The 22,532-nt window shown below is 34.5% G+C and overlaps 1 protein-coding gene across 3 annotated transcripts in view; it reads left to right on the forward strand.

The window, feature by feature from the left end:
* Positions 1 to 22,532, forward strand: part of FCHSD2 (FCH and double SH3 domains 2) — a 365,055-nt gene that overhangs the window by 138,831 nt on the left and 203,692 nt on the right. For all 3 annotated transcript variants that reach the window (XM_051987185.1, XM_051987184.1, XM_051987183.1), the window contains exon 4: positions 13,226 to 13,302. In XM_051987185.1, the coding sequence (XP_051843145.1) occupies positions 13,226 to 13,302 (77 nt within the window). The remainder of the gene's footprint in view (positions 1 to 13,225; positions 13,303 to 22,532) is intronic.

Here is a 22,532-nt window from a genome sequence, read left to right on the forward strand (position 1 = left end):
TGCACTCTTTCATTAACCAGTTTTATGATGCTGGACCAGTTATTTTTCTTCTGTGGACTCCATGTGAAAAATGAGAAGGTGTATTTGGGTGATCTCTAAGGTCTCTTCCAGGTCTTAAAGTCTGCATTGTATTGTAAGGGTTCTTCCAACCCTTTAATTCTATGATTGTTTAGAAATAATGTTGGACCTGGAGTTAGAATTAAATTCTAATACTGCTTCTGATTTTTATTGGTTTGGGGACCAAGGTATATAAAGGATATATATGCTGGAGGCAACAGGGTTCTGAGGACTTTTAGGGATTAACACGATATTTAAAAGAAAGAGGAAGATAACTAAGCCATGGAAAACAAGGTGTATAACAAAAGAGATCCAAGACAAGAGATCAACTAGTATTTCCTAACAGACTGTGAAATCTTCAAATGCTGTTGTTTATGGATGATATTGTGCAGTCTGCATTAAACCACAAAAATTTGTAGATTCTTTTGGAAGAGATTTATGTTAATTCAAAAGTGACTTTCATTATATGTGTGTGTGTGTGTGTATGTGTGTGTGTGTATATATGTGTGTGTGTGTGTGTGTGTATCTGGTTCTGAAATATACAAATGGATTCTTGATATTCAGAATTAAAATAGAGAAAGAGAGCAGACAGAATTGCCTTTAAGAAATTTTAAAACTCATTTAAAGATCTGAAGCTTCTCCTGAAAATAAGAGCTTATTTTTTTAGCACCAACTTTCTACCAGTGAACACAACAGTTTTTGAATAATTGAACATGAATATCATAAAGAAGGCAATAAAGAGAGGTGTATAGTAGTTGTGAGCAGGTTGGTATAACTAATGAGAAAATTTGAAGAAATACTATAGCAAAATATATAAAGAAAATATGTGATGGAAGACAGGGATAGAGAAAAGATAATGCATTCTGTTTAGGATATGTTGAGTTTGAGATAGCTACAGGGCAATCTGCTACCACATATCCAAAAAGCAGCTTATGATATGAAACTGGAGCTCAGGAGAGATATTAGGATTGTATTGGGAATCACTTTTGTAGAACTGTATAATAGAACTTTTGGCAACTGATAAGATCACTAATCAAAGTTGTATTTTGAGAGAAAAGTGTCCAGGGCAGATGCATAGGAGATACTTATGGATAGTTCTTACAAAGGAGACTAGGAAGGAGTTATCAAAGAGATAGGAGGAGAACAAGGAAAAAGTAGTTTTCCAAAAGTAGAAAGGAGTGTATCAAAATACCTAGGGTTGTATTCCTTTGATGGAGTACTTTGATCAGCCATACCTCTATTCATATATTCTTATTTTGTCAAAAATAGAATAACAATTTCTTGACTTGCCTTAATGATCATTTTCAAAAAGTGGGGGAATCAACAAGGGTAATTTCCATTTTGAATCTCATTCATCAAGAGTGTTACTGGTTCCGAGGATAGAAGTAACTGGAACCTTATAGCCAAAAATGACTAATTCATTTCAGAATTTATGATAAAGATGAGGAAAAGAGGACACATATACATGTGATGTATATCTTAGATTTTGGAAGATTAGATTTCAAAGGGTCCAAAGACATAATAAATAGGATCTTATGAACCAAATCCTACAAGGGAAATCTTCTCAAAAGGGATGGGGGCATGTCAAGAATAAATTCTTAAGCCTCTAAAGGAATTAAGTCTGATAAGGGAGGAGCACCTAGGCAGTGCAGTACATAGAGCATCAAGCCTGAATCAGGAGACCTTAGTTCAGATTAAGCCTCAGATTCTTACTAGCTGTGTGACATTAGACAAATTACTTAACCTCAATTGCCTCATCTCCCTTTCCCCCCAAAAAAAAATCTGGTAAGGGGAATAATAGAAGTTGTCTCAAGAACACCAATGTGGATGAAACAATAACAAAAAACAACCAATCTCACTAAAGAAGTCAAATTTTACAAAGAAATGCATGGAAAATTGAAACTTGGATAATAAAAAATGCAACAAAGGTGTGGCATAATATTCTAAAAAGAGTGTCAAGTGTTAATCAATTGATTAACTGATTGATGTAACAGGATTCTGTATCAACTCTCAGCTATTTTTTCAGTCATACTTTGGTTCGAATCTACTTTTCTGTGTGAGTGAATGCCGGTGAGAGCTGAAGTTATGAAGTAAAGCTTAAGGACAAAATCAACAGATGTGTTTGAGCTGTGTTGGAGAAGAGGAGGAACAAAGAAAAGAAAGACCCACTGCTAAGGATAGATGGTGTGATAATTGCTGATACAGGGGGAAAACCAAGCAGTTCAATTCCTGGTTTATTTCTGTTTTGTTCTTGGGCTGAAAGGACAGAACAAAAATGACTAAAAGTTTGTTGTTTAAACTGGACCTGTGATTACATCAGTGTAAGGAGCCTTGAGTGAGGAACTTCCTACATTAGTACAGCTAATCCCCTTTGGGGAAACATATAATCTTAGAGAATTGCATGGGACACTGAAAAGTAAGGTCACATAGCCAGAATGTGTCAGAGACAGGACAGAGGCAGCAATAGATTTGCCATCTAATGTAAATAAAGAGATGCTGAGATCACCTAGCTTACTTTACTGAAAGAACTAGTGTATAGAATTAATGAACTATTTATTATCAGTGCTACTTGAAAGATTGTAAAAAATGAGGGAGGTGCAGGAAAATTGGGAAAGGATTAATGTTTGCCCCATTTTCTTAAAAAAAGAAAAAGAAAAAGAAAAAAAACTGCCATCTATAACTAATGACTTTGACTTTGATTCCTGGAAAAATTCTAGGTTATCTTGTTAGAGAGATAGTAAACATTTGAAAATGAAGGTAGTATCGTAGAAAGATGGTGCGGCTTCATCAAGAACAGGTCATGCTAAGACTAACTCAGAATGATAAATCAGGTTACTGATGTAGACATAACTTACATAGATTGTAGAAAAGTATTCAAGAAGGTTATTGATGAGGTTTAGGTTTTGGGGTTCCCTTTTGTCAGGAAACCAAATGATGAGGTCTAGATTTAGGGAACCAAAATGAGATTAGGGTTTCTGGTGGTCAGAGAGTTAAATGATAAGGTCTAATGGCAGGTTCAAGGTTCAGGGAATCAAATACACCCTCTTGGGATTCAGTGCAAGGGTAGGAGTTTTGGGGACTCCCTTCTGATGGCGCAGAGATTCTCTGTAAAGAAATTTACAGACCCAAAAAAGCTAGCTTGATAAAAGAGGTTTATTATTGGCATGGGAAGTCAGCCTTTACTATGCAAGAATTAAAAGGCAAAGTCTGACAGAAATAAAGTTTAAAGAAATCCCAACAGCGAGTCATAAGTTTTGTTAGGGAAATAGGTGAAGATAAAGAGAGGGCAACACTGGAAGAGAATATTATTCCTGTGGGCAGAGGCCTGCTATGCCAAGAAGAAAGAGAGTTTCCTTGGCATCCTTGGCATCCTCTGCAAAGAAATGAGTTTAGAATTGGCTCTTTTATAATAAGAGCTTTGGCTACAAGCTGGGTTTCAGTTTGAGCTGAATTTGAATAGAATTGAATGAGTCTCTTCAATTCAATAGGGTTAGCTCAGGACTGAACCAATCCCACCTAGATAACAGAATGAAGCTGTTTATCTTGTTTTCTCTATGGAGCAGGGTCCCACAGACATAGGGTTCGAGGAGAATCTCTCCTTCAAGGAGTTTTAGAGTTTTCGGGTCCCTTCTTCAGTTATGTATGCTGTTTTTTTTAATAAGATAGAAAGTGTTTTTTTAAATAAGATGCTACACTATTGCACAGATAGATGGAATTGAAACTGGCTAGATTCAGAGTAGTCATTTATCATTTAATATTAACTATATCTGAGATCTCCAGTGGTGTGCCCAAGACCAAGGATTCTGTTCTCAATTTGGTGCTGTTTAACATTATTATTAATAAATTTAATAAAGGCTATTTAAAAAATCTTTATCAGATTTGCAAATGACATAAAGCTGATAAGGATAACTAACACTGAAAGCTAAAATCTAAAACTAAAAAGCTCTTGACAAGTTAGAAAAAATTGTTTGAATCCAATAAAGTGAAATTTAATGTAAAGTATTATTCTTGGTTTCCAAAGTTGGTTTCATAGGTACAAATGAGGAGAGATATAGTTAGATTTTAGTTTGGAAAAGAACTAGGAGTTTTAGTGGATTACAAAATAATAATACATGAATATGTAATATGGTAGACAAAAAAAAAAGACATTCAAACCTGACCTCCATTAAGAGAGTATTTGGGAATTATCTTGTCATTCTATGCTCTAGTCAGACCACATCAGCAGGATTGTGTTTTGTTTTGGGTACATTTTTAAAAGAACATTGACAAGTTGAAGAACATTCTGGGAAGAGGAGTCAAGATGATACTAGTTCTTAAATCTATGCTGTTTCCTTGTCCCCTTTGAAGGTCATCTCATAGACTGGATAGCCAATTGATATTTTTTAACAAGTATTTTTTTTTTCAGTTAATCCTTTGGCTAGATAGCTAATTAGATCCTTTCAGATTGTGCATTTTTGTCATTCTGATTCTTTGACCAGTATTATATTTTATTTAATGTGAAATATATTGTAAGTTTCTCTTCCGCTTTGATATGCATTTTATTTAATTAAGGTCTGTTGCTTTAAGCCCTGACATTTCAGTTTTGAGATTTCTCTTAGCTCCAGCATGTTGTGTTCTTCAGTCTTTTTCTGTTGATTTCTAAGATTCCTTATAGTTCTGATGTCTATTTTTAAGATCTTTCTAGCATTGATATTCTTTGTGCAGAGTGATGGGTTTATTCAGAAGGGGCATCTATTGTTCCTTATATCTAGTTATTCATGCTTTGATTGTGAAGCTGCAAATCAAGTCATCTAAGAGCATTGATAAGTCAGATTTCCCTTTTCTTATAAACAGTATCATAATGTGGAATGCCTATAGTTTACCATCTTCACAGTTTAGTACAAAATAGTTATAGTTTTTTAAAGTGAGATTTGGTTGTGGTAGTGGTTAAAGAAATTATAAACTACAAATTTCATGTTTATATAATTTTGGCTTTCTTTAAAGTTAACCACTTAGAAGTCAAAGGAGAGTAAGAGACCAAAAGCATACTGTAGCGGGCTTCCTGAGGTAGCCAGTGTTTTTCCAGTGGTCCCTTTTAGTATTGGGGATTGAGTATGGGGGATTGAGTTCAATATTGTATGAGAATTTCCATGAGACATACTTTAGAAAGGCAGGAGCCTCATTTAAATAAAGGCTTTCATCTAAAAAGCTTAATGTTTCCTCACTGACTTCTGTGACAATTTTGAGATTCTGATATGCTTATTACAAGTCTATTTTGAGTCATTAGGCCCTTAACAGATTTTTTAAAAGCAGAAATTTTTAAAAAACAAAATTAAAAAAACAAAGAGTGTGAATTAAATCTATGTAAAGTTCTCTTCCAGTTCTTCTACATGTTCTGATCTGCATTTTCTTTTTTATCTCAATATTTTTCCAAATGCATATAAAGATAGTTTTCAATATTCATTTTTTTAAACTTTGTGTTTTCCCCCCTCCTTCCCTTATCTCTCCCCTCCCCAAGACAGCAAGCAATCTGAGATAGGTTAAATATGTATTTCTGGTCTGTAATTTCAAACATTTTTCAGACAAGAAATAGCACCACAGAGTAATTCACTAAATATCAGGAGAGCTATAACAATACTATTAGCTAATTATATAACTACATTTTAAAAAACCCAACCAAAAATTCATGCTAAAGACTAAAAAAAAATTATAACTTAATAGGTGGTGATATGGACTTGATCTCAGAGCACTTGAAGTGGGGGGAAAATTTCATGGATGTATTATAATCATTTAACCATTAGAGCCCTGGTTGTGTTGGAGCTACCTCTTATAGGCTCCTTTTTAAGGAGCCTATTGTTAAATTTTCTGTGTGAACTTTTACACTTCTGAAATTGGCAAATCCGGCTGCTCTCGGCTTGATTTGTTATTTTGTTGATTACCTAGATTTAGATAAGTGATGGAGTATATGTTCATTAAAATGTTAATAATGCAGATTAAACTTAAAAGTCTATCCTGCAGTACATACTCACCCCTCCAACCTCAAGCAATAATCAAATACTTATGAGATTAGAACCTATAAAGAAATAGAATTGGGACAGCTAAGTGGCTCAGTGGAGTGGCTCACCAGTCCTGAAGTCAGGAAGAACTGAGTTCAAATGTGACCTCAGACACTTAATACTTCCTAGCTGTGTGACCCTGGCCAAGTCATTTAACCCCAATTGCCTCAGTAAAAAAAAAAAAGAAAGAAAGAAAGAAAAGAAATAGGGGATAGTAGGTACCAGCTTTTGGGGTGTCTTTAAGCAAAAGGTTTGATAACTGATATTTTATAGTAAGGATATCTGGCAGATATAACCCAGATAGCTGAGACCTTTTCCAATAAGCAAAAAGATAGTGCTCCTGTTTGATTAGAACATATTGTTTTTTTAATATCCATTTCAAAGTCCTTTCCAAAGATCTATATATATATATATATATTTAAAATATTTATGGTGAACAATAAACCTGAAGGTAATCCCAACTCTGCCACTTACTACTTTGTGAACTGAGACAAATCTTTTCCCCCTCTGCCCTTCAGTTTCTTCATTTGAAAAAAAAATGGAATGGAATGGATGAACTATCATTCCAGGAGTCTGAGTATTAATGATGATAGTGGTGATTGCAAAGTAGAAGATAGAACTTGAATTCATGGTTATGGTCACACTCCCTTAGTGTTTCCTTTTGAAAGGAAGGTCACACACTTAACACCATATACCAAGATAAGATCAAAATGGGTCCATGACCTAGGCATAAAGAACGAGATTATAAATAAATTAGAGGAACATAGGATAGTTTATCTCTCAGACTTGTGGAGGAGAAAGAAATTTATGACCAAAGATGAACTAGAGACCATTACTGATCACAAAATAGAAAATTTTGATTACATCAAATTAAAAAGCCTTTGTACAAATAAAACTAATACAAACAAGATTAGAAGGGAAGCAACAAACTGGAAAAACATCTTCACAGTTAAAGGTTCTGATAAAGGCCTCATTTCCAAAATATATAGAGAACTGACTCAAATTTATAAGAAATCAAGCCATTCTCCAATTGATAAATAGTCAAAGGATATGAACAGACAATTTTCAGATGATGAAATTGAAACTATTACCACTCATATGAAAGAGTGTTCCAAATCATTATTGATCAGAGAAATGCAAATTAAGACAACTCTGAGATACCACTACACACCTGTCAGATTGGCTAAGATGACAGGAAAAAATAATGATGAATGTTGGAAGGGATGCAGGAAAACTGGGACACTGATGCATTGTTGGTGGAGTTGTGAACGAATCCAACCATTCTGGAGAGCAATCTGGAATTATGCCCAAAAAATTATCAAACTGTGCATACCCTTTGATCCAGCAGTGTTTCTATTGGGCTTATATCCCAAAGAAATACTAAAGAAGGGAAAGGGACCTGCATGTGCCAAAATGTTTGTAGCAACCCTGTTTGTAGTGGCTAGAAACTGGAAAATGAATGGATGCCCATCAATTGGAGAATGGCTGGGTAAATTGTGGTATATGAATGTTATGGAATATTATTGTTCTGTAAGGAATGACCAGCAGGATGAATACAGAGAGGACTGGCGAGACTTACATGAACTGATGCTGAGTGAAATGAGCAGAACCAGGAGATCATTATACACTTCAACAACGATATTGTATGAGGACATATTTTGATGGAAGTGGATTTCTTTGACAAAGAGACCTAACTGAGTTTCAATTGATAAATGACGGACAGAAGCAGCTACACCCAAAGAAAGAACACTGGGAAACGAATGTGAACTATCTGCATTTTTGTTTTTCTTCCCGGGTTATCTATATCTTCTGAATCCAATTCTCTCTGTGCAACAAGAGAACTGTTGGGTTCTGCAAACATATATTGTATCTAGGATATACTGCAACATATCTAACATATATAGGACTGCTTGCCATCTAGGGGAGGGGGTAGAGGGAGGGAGGGGAAAAATCGGAACAGAAACGAGTGCAAGGGATAATGTTGTAAAAAAAAAATTACCCTGGCATGGATTCTTCAATATAAAGTAATTATTAAATAAAAACTTAAAAAAAAGGAAGGTCATTCATACCTGACTCACATTTCATTTTGAGGGAGATATTTTCTACAAGAATTCCTATAAATCCCTTCAACTGGTAAGAAATATAATTCACATCTCATACACTCAGATTGACATCTCATTACTTTAATTGTCCACTTTGCTGTTTGTTATAGAAATTATTTAGTGAGTTAGAAAAGGAGTTTTTGAATTCATTCAGAGTACCAGCTGTTACAGAATTTTTCTTTGTAAACTTTATACTATGTGGCAGGAAATTAAATTCATTAATATTTGCAGGTAAAATTCATGAGCTTAGCTTTCACTTCTGCTATTCAACTGTTAAAGAAAGGAAGGAAAAAAGAAAAGAAGGAAAACAGCACATTTTTAAAATTCCATAAATGATCAGTCCTCTAAAGAAGGTAGGGAGCTAGTTGTTTTTACATGGCTTACATAAATGTTTAAAGATATTTAGATTAATTTAGGTCCCTTGTGCTACTATGAAATTAGTCGATTCTAACTCTGTCATCATAGATTTCATGATTGACAATCAGCTCAGAATACCTCTAACTAAGTGGGTTCCTCAAAAGTGATGAGAAGCCTCCATTTGAGGAGAGAAATTCAATGCAGTGGGAAAAGCTCTGGATTTGGCGTTAGAGATTTATGTTTGATTCCCATATCTATTACTGCCCTTGGATCATGGACTAGTCCTTTAACATTTTGAAGCCTTAGTTTCCTGATCTGTGAAATGAGGGGTTTGTCCTAAATGACCTCTAAGGTTACTTAAAGCTCTAAATCTATCTTCCTAAGACCTATGACCTTCCATGACCTTCTACTTCTTGAGGCAGCCCATTTTTCATTTGTAGATAAGCCTAATGAGACTTTTTATTTCTTATTATCAAGCAAAAATCTGCTTTTTTACCTTCCCCTTTTATTGCTTGTATTTCTTTTCTGAATCTGTGTGTCAGCTAACAAGTATTAGTGAAGTTCTTACTATGGGACAGGCCATAAGCTAATCTCTAAGGATCCAAGAAGGCACCACAGTTTCTGGTCTCTCAGGGAGCTCACATTCTAGTAGGGGAGGCAGTATGTACACCACTATGCCATTTTACAGACTAGATGGAAGGTGATCCCAGAGGGAAAGGAACTAGCAGCTGGAGGGACAGGGAAAAGCCTCTTGTCTAAGGTAAGATTTGAATTGAGACTTGAAGGAAACTGGTGAAACTAAGAGGCAGAAGTGAGGAGCCAGAATATTCTGGGCCTGGGAAATAGTTAGTCTAAAGGCATAGAGATGGGAGAGTACCAACAGGGATACCAGTATAGCTAGATCACTTAGTTCATGAGAAAATATAAATTAGAAGACTAGAAGTAAACTTCTATCTAAGTATCTAATACTTCTATCCCAGGAGATTCCTTCATATATTTGAAGACAGATATTATGTATTGCCTTTCCCTTGAAAAATCCTTTGTTGCCTCCAATTTTCTTAGAATACCTTATCTGCATTTTTCCTTTACTCCATCATCCCTTACCTTGTATTATATTCTTGTAGCCATACATTGTCTTCTTATCAAATAAAATGCAAGCTCCCTAAGAGAAAGCAATATATAATTTTTAATCTCTGTTTTTTTTTTTGTGTGTGTGTTCCCTGTGCCTGGCATATGGCCTTATGCATACTAAATATTTAATAAATAGTTAATGAATTTGTTCAAATAAAATATTTTCATTGATTTCACTTTATTCTAAGAGCATTTTGTCCAAATCTTGTCTCTATCCCCAGTATTCCATATCTTATATAATAGTTAGCTTTTGTACATGCTTTGTACGTTCCCTTCCCTGCCCCAACAATAAACAATAGAATGTTATATCTTTGAGAGCAGAGACTATTTTTATTTTTAATACACATTTCTTTATGAATCATGTTGAGAGAGAAAAATTAGAATATATGAGGAAAACCATGGGAAAGGAAAAAAAACAGAAAAAAAGAAGTGAATATAGCATGTATTGATTTACATTCAACCTCCATAGTTATTTTTCTGGATTCAGATGGCCTTTTCTATGAAAAGTTTATTGGAATTACCTTGAAAGCAGAGACTGTTTTGTTTTTATCTTTGTATCCTTCTTCATGGAAGCTCTTATTCAATCATCTGTTAAAGAGATGACTTTGGGTTCTCAGAGATTGTGATCAAAGAGTAAAGCTCTACTAGATTCTACTAATCTGGAAAAACTTGGATTAAGACCCAGTTAGGGCCTGTGCATGTCATTTGAAAACCAGCCCAAGCAAGGGAGACTTATTATTAGAATAACCAGGAGAAGATGGATTTTTCAGTTCAGCAGTTCTTGAAGACCATCTCCTAAATTGTAGAGGAGTTACAGTTTTTGTCAGTAGGAGCAAGACCCACACTAAAGAAAGAAATAGCAGTGCGTCCCTGATCCTTCACTCTGGGTTGTGCCTTTCAGCACACATTCTTTCTCTATGGCAGAAAAAATATTAGCAGACTGAAAGCTGCTGCCCAGTCCTTGGAAGGGAACAAAAGTGCTCAAAACCCAAATCTGTCATTTCAAAAGGAAGAGATTTTTTAAACATGTCATCATCTTTCAATTACTTACAAATCATCTTCCTTTATAAAGGAGAGGAATTACTAAAAACAGTATTTCAGGAGGACTAGATCTCAGTTTACTTACCAGTGAGGTCATCCTTTATCACAGTCATACTTAAACAAGGGAACAAAGAGGGTTGGGAATGTAAAAGATGACCAAAGCTGGCTCTGGATGGAAAATCAGATGCTTGCGTAAGTAGACTATTTCAAAGTAAAATTATCAGATGGAAAGAAAGGAAGAAATGTTATTACTATATGCACTTATATATAAAGTATTTAAGATAAAGCTGAGGCATGAGTTATAAAACTAAAAAAGAAATGCCTTTTATGATTCTCAAAAATCAAAGATTAAAGCTATATTTAGGTTAAATATGTTAGGATGGTGAGAGTTCTAGACTTGCAAATAGATACTCACATTCAAATACTGGCTGTGATGTTAAAGACATGACAATCATTTTAACTCTTCTTAAGCCTCAGTTTCCTTATCTGTGAAATAGGGACACTACTTGTTCTGCTTATTTTATGGGTTTGTTGTGAAAAAAGCAGCTAATTTTAAATCACTATGAAAGTAGAAGCTACAATTTCAACAGATTCCACAGAGTAAATTAGAAAGAGAATTAACTGGAATAAGGAGACCTTGGTTTAGAAATTATCTTTGACAGTAACTGTGTGATGTACCCTACTTGAACTCTCTGAGCTTCAATTTCTCCATCTCTGAAAAAGATTGAATATTTCTACTCTGATTACTTATAGTGCTATTTTAAAGAAAGTACTTTGTAAGTCTTAAAGTATTGTATAAAAAGTATAGTATTATTGATTTATGCACTTTGCTATATTCTGGGGCTGTAAAGATAAAAAAGTATCCAGAAAAATTATACACTCCTATATTATTGTCCCTAGAGCAATTATAGCTTAATAGAAGACATATACCATATACAATAAATAAGTATGAAACAAAATAAAATGCAATGAGGGCAAATAAATCTAGACTATGTGATGAGAAGGAAGAAAGCACTTTCAAAAAGGCTTCCTGAAGGACATAGCCCTGGAGTTGGCTGAGTATTGAAAGAAGAAAGATTAACAAGTAGAAAAGAGGAATGAGTATGTTCTATTCCTGATAGACAGCCTGTGGGAATTTTATAAGGGCTAAGTGCTCAGATCAAATTTGGGAAACTGCTGGTAGTCCAGCTGGACATAGAGCATGGAATCCTTGAAGGAGAAGAAAATGAAGGCAGGCTGGAGCCATGCTCTGAAGGGCCTGAAATCTAAGTTTCATGTTTTATCTTAAAGGGAAGGAACCTGTGAATTGTTTTTGAGCCAAAGAATGATATGGCTAAATATGAATTTAGGAAAGCTTCATGGTGAAGAGGGAGAGATTAGGAGTAGGGACACTAGTGTATTGGGCTGTTACAATAAAATAGTAGGCAAAGGTAATAAGGACCTTAGCTAGGCTGGTGAGGTTGGGGGAAGAAAGGAGGATAGATATCAAACTTCATCAGTTTGATTAGTACATACTACTAGATCTGTCCTAGACTTTTTTTGGAATATTCTTGATGTTAAACAGTCCTGAAATTTGTTTTTTGTTTTTTCAATACTAGCATACACCAAATGCTGTAAGTAATACTTAAACCCTGGACTAGGAATTAGGAGAGCCCTTGTTGTAGCACCAGCTCCACCATATCATCATCTAGATCAAAGTTTTCCTTTACCTTTTTATGGCTTCATTTTTTTTTTCAAACAAGATGTTAAGACTTGGTGTCCCCTAAGATCCCTTCTAATACATCTAAATTTAATTAGTGATTGGGAGCATGTTGAATTTATTTGCGTTTTACTTGATTTAGAATTTACTTGACCCTGGATAATTTGTCCTTCTGCTCCAGTAGAAGAGGGTTTTATGGGAACATATTGGTATATGAGACAAGACTAAGTTTCAGTGCTAGGCTTTGCAGTTTATTAGGGATATAATATGGTGGTCACTTTATGTCTTTGGGCCTCAGTTTTCCCCTCTATAAAATCTGAAGTCCTTACACTAACTACCTCTTAACATCATTGTAAAATTTCAAGTGCTATCTAAATGGAAAATGCTATTTACTCTTTCTTATCTGTCAAAAGAGAGGGTTAGACTATAAGTGACTTCCAAAATCCATTCCAGCTCCAAGTCTTTGATCCTTTTGAAGAGATACCCATGTAAGAGAGTCAGCTTGGCTGATTCAATGGATTCCTGATTCAATCAGCTCCATAAAATCTACTCTAAACCTTAAAGTCATTCTGTTGCTCAAAAATGAAATAAGAACTTGAAGGGAATAGAATGTGGGCTGTCATGGTTCTGCTTTCATAACAAATTAATTTAAATTCGATTCTGAAAATAGGTATCAAAATGAGCAGAACTATATTTTGTTTGTGGAAGAACAAAAAGTATATAGAAGAGGAATTTGTTATTAAGAAACAGCTCCTTTGATTTCATACTTATGTTGAAAAATATCTTCCCTCCTTTGTCAATAGGGCATCCAGAAATTGGCTAGTCAGTACCTGAAGAAAGATTGGCCTGGAATAAAAGCTGATGAGCGGAATGATAACAGGTAATTCAGCAAGTGGGTCTTGACTTTTTTTTTAATGGCAACTTTTTTGCTTTCCATTTAACAAACTGACATTTTAATTCCCTGATGAAAGATAGTACCTTTACTGAATGACATTAAAATTATATATCTTTCTAAAAATCTAGAAGATTTTGTAGCTAAAGCCTCTCGTTGGAGATGTACTGAAATTGGATAAATCCTTCTAGAAATATGAAACAGGGTCTGGGAAAGAAAGGAAAGTTTACATGCTTTGTTATATCATTTTGTTATATCATTCACTCCTAAAGATTCAGTTATCAACTCAATGTAGTTTCATAATCTCCTAGGTTTATAACCTTGGTATTTTTCTTGTTCCCTATCCCCTGTATTTGGCAAATATGACCACTTTTCTCTACTTACAGAGCCAACCCATTAGTTTACTCTCTCATCATCTCTTACCTAGATTATTGCACTGTACTACTTGCTTCAGGCCTCTCCTACCTTCAGTTTGTCCCCCAGACTATTGCCAAAGAAATTTTCATTAAGTATAGATCTTAATATTTAATCCCCTACTGAATAAGTTCCCTATTGCCTTTAGGATCAAATATAAACTCCTCTTTTTAGTATTTAAAACCCTATACAACCTCACCCCCTTATTTTGTTACTCCTACTTCTACTCTTCAGTCCTCCAAAAATAAGATTCTTTCTCTTTGTCAGAAATAGCCCAAGGTCATAAGTATTTGAAACTGGATTTGAACTCAAATCTTCCTGTCATTAGTGAGGCAGCTAGGTGGGACAGTATATAGAGTGATGGGCCAAGAGTCAAGAAGGAAGACCTAATCAGATGTGATTCAGATCACCATATTTCTCCTGAATTGTTGTAATAGCCTTCTAATTCATCTCCCTGCCTCATATTTCTCCTGTTTGAAATCCACACAGCTGCCAAAGTAATTTTTCTGAAATGTAAGTTTTGACCCCATTGATCCCATTATTAGTAAATATCAATAACTCCCTATTATCCCTAAGATCAAATTTTATTTCATCTTTATCTCATCTTTAAAAAAAATTCTACTTTTGTACAAGTTTTATAATACATATAATTATTATCATAATAATTATATGTAATTTCTGAATAAACAAATTTATGCATATTTAGGATACATGTTCAAAATTTTTTTTTACTGATGGGTATCTAAAATATTTGGAGATTTTTATTCTGTAAGTTAAAAAGCAAATTCCAAACCCTGTCATTCAAAGCCTTTACAATTAGCTCTATTTCTAGCTCCATTTCCCTCTACTGTCCTTCCTCTACACAGACTTCCCTCCTATCCCTGGAATACAAGGATCTCCATCTATTACCTTAAAAGGACATACATATTATCTCCACAGACTAATTACTTTTCTTTAAAAGCCCAGCTTAGGTGCTTTCTTTCTCTTTTATGGATCTTTTCCTGATTTCCCCAAGGTCAAAAATTATCTCCTCTGGAAATTTTTTATTCAACTTATCTATTATAGACTGCATAATACCTAGTGTCTGATGCATAGTAAATAACAACTGCTTGTTAACCCACTAAAAGCCCCTTAGTCTTGTTGAATTCTTTATTAGAGAAGTATAAACATCTCTTAATACATGGGGCATAATACAAAGAGGAAAATGCCCAAACTTAAAGTGGTTTGTCTGTAGCACCCATTTTAGCTTCAGGGTAGCTAAGTGGCTTGGTAGATAGAATGCCTCACCAGGAAGACCTGAGCTCAGGTGCAGCTCAGACACTTACTAACTGGATGACCCAGAGCAAGTCACTTGGCACTCAGTTTTCTTCAGTTTCTTCACCCATTAAATGGAGATAATGCCAGCTTCTACCTCAAAGGGTTGTTGAGATCCAATAATGTAAAGCACATCGCACAAGTACCTGGCATATAGTAAATGCAATATAAATGTTAGCTATTAATTAATCTAAAAGGAGGAAAGAACAAATTCACAGAACATAGGCCCATTTTCATGGAATGAAAGTTGACCTTGGTTTGGGAAGTAGAAGGGCCCAAAATCTCTCCTTATCAAGAGATTTATAGCATATTTCTCATTTGATTACAACCAGACAAAGAGAAGGAAATTCTTGGGTCCGGTTTTTTTATTTTTTTTTTAAAGCATTCTCAGTTCTGGCTCAGCCACCAGTAGAAAAGTTCCTTTTCTTGACATGGTATAGGAACCAGAAACAGAATACCTGCCTATGCCCTGGATCAAGCAACAAAGCCCTTCAATTACATTTCATTACACCTTACCAGACACATTCTTCCTTGCCTCTTTCACACGAATAGCCCCAAACAGAATCCTGCATATGATCCAAAGGTAAAGCTACAACAGGCCCTACTTATACTTCCTCAGATGGTAAACTCCTAGTGAGTAAGCTTTTATCTTTTTACATCTTCTACCATTGATTTCAGGCTTTATATTGAATTTAATTGAGGTTCTGTATGTGAAAGAGCTTTAAAAACTGCTACTATACAAATATATGAAGTAATTAGCCAATAGATAAATCAGTTTCTAAAAAGTGGCTTGAAGTATGGAAATGAAAAGCAGTTGGTAATCTCTAGCAAGAGCTGGTAAGAATGGTTTTGCCTCACATCTTGCAAAGCTTACCCAAAAGATGTTAACCTGGAAAAGAAAACTAATGGAGAAAATTACCCAAGCCTATCCAACGCATCTGATACCACAGAAAGTAGCCATATTGTAAGAAAAATAGCAGTAGAGACACCTAAAAATTCACAGGAAACAAAATTCATAGCTTCAGATGATTATGCAGATGCACAAAGCATGGAGGTAACACTAAAGTAAGCCATATATCTTAACATAAGGAAGCAAATTCATCTTATTAGAACTCACTAAAACTTGGTAAAATGAGACCAAATTTCTAGAAAAGGATACCTTATTAAAAGTAAACAGGATGGGTAAAATGGGAAGGAGGGGGATCAGCATAGTAACATGATATATTAAGGATTAAGGAGATGTCCTCATATGAATAAAGATAGTATAGAGAAGGGAAGTATGGAGGAAATAATTTGGGTAGAGATCAATGAAGAAAGAAATAGAAGTGATAGCTTCAGTAGAACATACTACAGACCAATTGGACAGAAAGAAAATAAAATAAGCAAATAGTTTAAGAAACAGATTTACAATTCTGGTACAGAGGAGTGATAAAATAGTGATAGAGGCTTTCAGTTATCTAGACTTTTAATGGAATATTTCCTTTGCTAAAAGCAACTCTTAAGTTTTGCCTTAATGATTTCAAAAGTTAGTAAGACCAAGAAAAGGAGCTTCTGCTTTGGATAAGATTCTTCTTCCCCTCCCCCCCCCACTTAATAGTATTTTTTTTTAATTACATGTAAAGATAGTTTTCAACATTCATTTTTGTAAATGTTTGAGTTCCAAATTCTTTCTCTTCCTCCTCCCCAGTACAGCAAACAATCTGATATAGATTATACATGCACTATCATTTTAAATGTATTTTCATATTAGTCATTTTATGAAAAAAATCAGAATAAAAAGGAAAAACCAGAAGAAAGAAAAAATGGTGAAAAAATTATGCTTTGATCTGCATTCAGTCTGTATAGTTCTTTCTCTGGATGCAAATGGCATTTTCCATCACAAAACTTTTAGTACTATCTTGGATCACTGTAGTTCTGAAAAGAGCTAAGTCTATCACAGTTGATCATCATATAGTCTTACTATTACTACATGCAATGTTCTCTGGGTTCTATTCACTCAGTTTCAGCTCCAAGTTTTTCTAAAATCTGTCTGTTCATCCTTTCTTAGAGCATATTAGTATTTTATTACATTCATATACCCCAACTTATTTAGTCATTTCCCAATTGAGAGCCCCCTTCCCATCAATTTCCAGTTCCTTGCCACCACAAAAAAGAGCTTTTCTATATTTTTTGCATTTGTGAACCTTTTTCCCCTTTTTAATTGTCTCTTTGGAGTTTAGATCCTGTATTGTCACTGCTGGATCAAAGATACCCTTTGGGCATAGTTCCAAATTGCTCTCCATTGTGGTTGGATCAGTTCAAATTATACCAATATGCATTAGTGTTCCAGTTTTCTCATATCCCCTCCAAAATTTATCATTTTCTTTTTCTGTCATCTTGGACAGTGTGATAGGTGGGAGGTGGTACCTCAGAGTTGTTTTAATTTGTATTTCTTAATAATGATTTAGAGAAATGATTCTTCTAATAAGGGGTTGTTAGTTCCTGAGTTGGAAATTATGGGAATCTTGATAGGGAGTGGGGTTATCAGAAGTGGACAATAAATACTGTGTTGTAGGATTTGTTATAAAAAGTATGGTCTGACATTTACCATAAATAGAGGAAGAACAGATTTTGAAGGATTTTTTAAAAAAGAATACATAGAATCCCATTGATTAACATTCTCAACAGTTTACTCAGGAGTGATGGAAGATACAGAAGCCATTCTGAAGAAGATTTTCTACAATGTGAATATTAGTATGGCTACACAGAAATTATCAAACAATTTATTAGATTTTATAAAGAAGTCTACATGGAAATAAGGGCAAGTTAAGAGAGGGTGAATACAAAGTTTTGACAAAAAATAACACTATGTCAAGATGGCTAAAGTTTAGAATAATTATGTTTTGATCAGTACCAGTTACTGAAAGGAGTTTTTTAAGTGATGTTGAAGTAACGAAATAGGATCAAAGAAGAGATAAAGACCATTGCTTGTTGTGGGTGGCATTGGAATATCAAAAAGGGCAGGGTTGCTTAATTAATTCTTTCTTTTGCTTCTAAATATTCCATTTTTAATGCCACAATTTTTTGTGCTACTTAATGGCAATGAGACATGGAATAGAACTCTCTAAAGTAATTAAAAATTAATATCACACAGAGGTCAATGGAGAAACATGAGGTGGATGTGAGTAGGTTGCAACATATAACCAATGAGACATTTGGATGAAGGACAGGAATGAGATATATTATCACAAAATGATTGGAAGATTATGTGGGTTAGTCATATGGTAGGATGAGGGATAAAGAACCAGAGTATATCCTCACATTAGAATGAGAAAATGAAAAAGGTCATCAACACATTAAGTGGATCTCTATGATGTTATGGGAAGACAAATACAAGAGTCTCACAGGATAGAAAGGCGTAGATTTTACAATCTAAACTGTTGGAGAGAACCTCTGAATCACAGAGATCACAGATACAGTTTAAGTATCTGATTTTTTTCAAGGAAAATGATATTTGAACTACAAAATAAAGGATAAAAATAGGTTTTAGGGAATAGAATCCCAAGATAATAGTGCCTGATGTTTATGTAGTGCTTTAAAGTTTGCATAATGTTTTCTATGATGTGGTAATCAAAAGAATTCTGTGAGGGAGATACTGCAGGTATTCTCGTTTTATAGGTGAGGAACTGTCTCAGAGAAGTTTAAGTGACTGACATGATCACACAGTGTCTAAAGTGGAAATTGAATCAAGTCTTCATGACTTCATGACTTCTATCTACTGTACCACATTACCTTTCAGTAGATAAGATAAATCAACAGAATAGTCATAGAACATCTGCTTACATCAGTTAGTCATTATTAACTGCCTATTATGTACGTCAAACTGAACTAGACATTAGGAATATTAGTGCATAGACCGAAACAATTTTATACATTATCAGATCCAAATGTACTTCATCTAAGTACTGAAATGACTAGGCAGAAGTGATTAAGACATTTTGAGTGAACTTTAAAAGATTGTAGAGGTCCTCATTAAAAGAAAAGGAAAAACCTATGAAAAACTTTATACATCTTGGAGTCATTCTTCCAAGGCACATTTAAGACATACATTAATGTAAACATAAAACATTTATTAAAAACAATGGAGGGGGATATTCAGTCTTCATAATTGAGTTATGCAGTGTAATGAAAATGAAGTTACTGCTTAAATTAATCTATAGATTTGGTAATCCCGATCAGAATACCAAGAGAATACTTTATATGGATAAAAGGATAAAATTCATTTAAAGAGACACTGTTGTCTAATATCTCAAGGAAAATAATTGGGGGGGAGGACAAATGAAGAGAAAATAAATACCCCACTTTTCAAACCACTTACAAACAATAATCATCAAAGCTATTTGATACTTATTAATTATAAAGTACATTCTTGGAACAGACTAAATCAGGAAGAATCTGAACCAAGCTAATTCAGCAACCCAATGTTCAATAAACTTGAAAGCATTTAATTACTTGGAGAACTCTCTATTTGATAAGAACTGTTTGGGAACTTAGAAATAAGTTTGACAAACATTAGGTTCAGATTAAAATCTTATATCATATGCTACAATAAGCTAGATTAATATAATCATTGACTATTTTGTCCTTTGAACTTAATCTGTTCCACTGATCGACTACTGTATTTCTTAGCAGTACCAAATGGTTTTGATGATCAGTGTTTTTTAATGTAGTTTTATGTCTGGCACAGTTAGGCCACCTTTATTGGCAATTTTTTTTTTGCGTTTATTCCCTTGAAAATTGAACCTTTTGTTCTTCCAGATGAATTTTATTATTTTTTCTAGATCTGTAAAATAATTTCTAAGGAGTTTGATATGGCACTAAATAAGTAAATTAATTTAGGTAGTAATGTCATTTTTATTATATTCACTTGGCCTATCCATGAACACTTGATATTTTTCCAATTGATTAGATCTGACTTTATTTGTGTGAAAAGTGTTTTATAGTTGTCGTATTCATGTAGTTCTTGACTTTGTCTTGGCAGATAAATTCCCAAATATTTCATAATATCGACAGTTATTTTAAATGGAATTTATCTTTGTTTCTCTTGCTGCTGGTTTGTTAGTAATATATAAAAATGCTGATGATTTATGTGGATTTATTTTGTATCCTGCAATTTTGCTAAAGTTGTGAATTGTTTCTAGTAGTTTTTTAGTTGCTTCTCCAGGGTTCTCTAAATATACCATCATATCATCTGCAAAGAGTGATAATTTTGTTTCCTCATTAGCTATCCTAATTCCTTTGATCTCTTTTTCTTCTCTTATTGCCATTTATTAATTGGAAAATGGCTTGAATTCTTATAAATTTGAGTAAATTCTCTAATAGTTTAGAAATGAGGTCTTTATCAGAACCCTTGAATGTAAAAATGTTTCCCAATTTATTGCTTTGGGGGTCTCTTTTTGGCAAAGAACTGGGGTGCTTTGCCATTTTATTCTCCAGCTCATTTTACAGGTGAGGAAATTGAGGCAAAGGGGGTTCAGTGTCTTGTCCGGGATCCCTTAGCTAGGAAGTGTCTGAGGCTGGATTTGAACTTCGGAAAAGGAGTCTTTTTGACTCTAGGTTTGGTGCTCTATCTATTGGGCCTAATTGTCTTGAGGAAATTGAGACTCAAAGAGGTTTAGTGTCTTCCCCATGATCACATAACTAGTAAGCATCAGAAGGAGGATTTCAATCCATATCTTCCTGATTCTGATCTCAGAATTCTTTCTAAAATTTAAATTCAATTTCAATTTCAATTCAATTTAAAACCTGCCCTTCTCATTGCTAACATTTATTTGATTTGGATTCACAAAACACCTAACCTATGTTATATAATTTTCTCACAACTGTCTGAAATAAGTAATGTTTTTACCCTCACTTTACAAATAAGAAAAAGGCCTAGAAATTGCGACTTGCCCAGAGTCACATAGCTAGTAAGCACTTTAATGTCATGTCTTCTAGACTCCTAGGATTAGCTCACTATGCCACCTCCCAAAGTTCTTAAGAAAGTCATTCATACTATTTTTATGGAAAAGATGGAGAGAGATGGTTTAAAAGTGTGGTAACAAACTCAAGTAGAAACAGGAGCCACCTGGACTAAACTTCATAAACATCATTGTGGGCCACATATTGATTTAATTTTAAAATGTAATGTTTTTGTTCTTTATATTGTGTTTATTTTGTTAAACATTTCCCAATTATATTTTAATTTAATTTAATTTTAATATAATAATTTGAACTATTTGTACCTCCATTGGTTTAAATTAGAGGTATAATAGAATGGATTTGGAAATCTGAAAGAGTAGTCATTTTGGGTTAAATGGAGGCTATTCATGAAGTATTCTTTCTTCTCTCCTCCCCATCTCATTTCATTCAGATGCCTTCCCTCACTGTCTTCTCTTTTGTCCCAGTCAAAAATGAAGAGGTAGCTCTTCTCCTTGCCCTGGCTAGTCCTTCTCCATTCATCCCTAATCCAATTCCATCCTGTCTTTTAACAGATTAGCTCCTCTATCATTACTGACTGTCTCTCACAAATCTTGAATCTTTCCCTATCAACTGATGCTAACCCATATCTCTCTCATCCTTTAAAAAACCTCACTTGATTTGTCCTTCCCCTTTAGCTAGCATCCAGTATGTTTCTTTCCTTTCATGACTGAACTTCTCAAGAAATCCATCTACATTTCCTCTCCTCTTACACTATTCAATTGAAACTGATGTCCTTCAAATTACCAGAAGTCTCTTAGTTGCCAGACCTAATGATGTATGTAGTCCATATCTCTCTTGACTTGTCTGCAGTCTGACCTGTTGGTCCTTAATACTGTCTTCTTTCTAGGCTTTCACGATGCTGCCGTTACCTGGTTCTGTTCCTTTTCACTCAGTTTTGCTGGATCTTAACTCAGATAATCCCATCTAAGATCCCCAGGGCTCCATCCTGAGCCTCTTTTCTTCTCCCTGTACATTGTTTTACTTGGTGATGTCATCACTTCCCATGAATTCAATGATAATTTCTATGCAGATAACTTTCAGATCTATTTATGAAGTCTCAACTTCTCTTCTAAATCTTCAGTCTTACATTTCCAGCAGCTAGGTAGCACAGTGGATAGATCATTGGTCTTGTAGTCAGGAAGATCCAAGTTCATATCTGGCCTCAGGTAATTGGTATGTCACCCTGTGCAATATCTGCCTTTGTTTCTTTAACTGTAAAATAGGGAAATAATAGCACCTATTTCCCAGGGCTGTTGTGAGGATCAAATGAGATAATATTTGTAACAGCATAGTGCCTGACACATATTTAATGCTTAGTAAATACTTGTTTCCTTTCTTCGTTTCCTATCAGATGTTTTTACCTCTAAAGCTGATCCTTTTTATATACTTCTCTTTTACTGTGGAAGACCCTAACAACCTTATGCTCCATATTCTAACCCAACTGACCTAATAGCTATTCCCTTAATTTGGTAGTCCTTGTATGCCTTCTG

This window comes from Antechinus flavipes, chromosome 3, assembly GCF_016432865.1.
Source record: "Antechinus flavipes isolate AdamAnt ecotype Samford, QLD, Australia chromosome 3, AdamAnt_v2, whole genome shotgun sequence".
Taxonomy (NCBI): domain Eukaryota; kingdom Metazoa; phylum Chordata; class Mammalia; order Dasyuromorphia; family Dasyuridae; genus Antechinus; species Antechinus flavipes.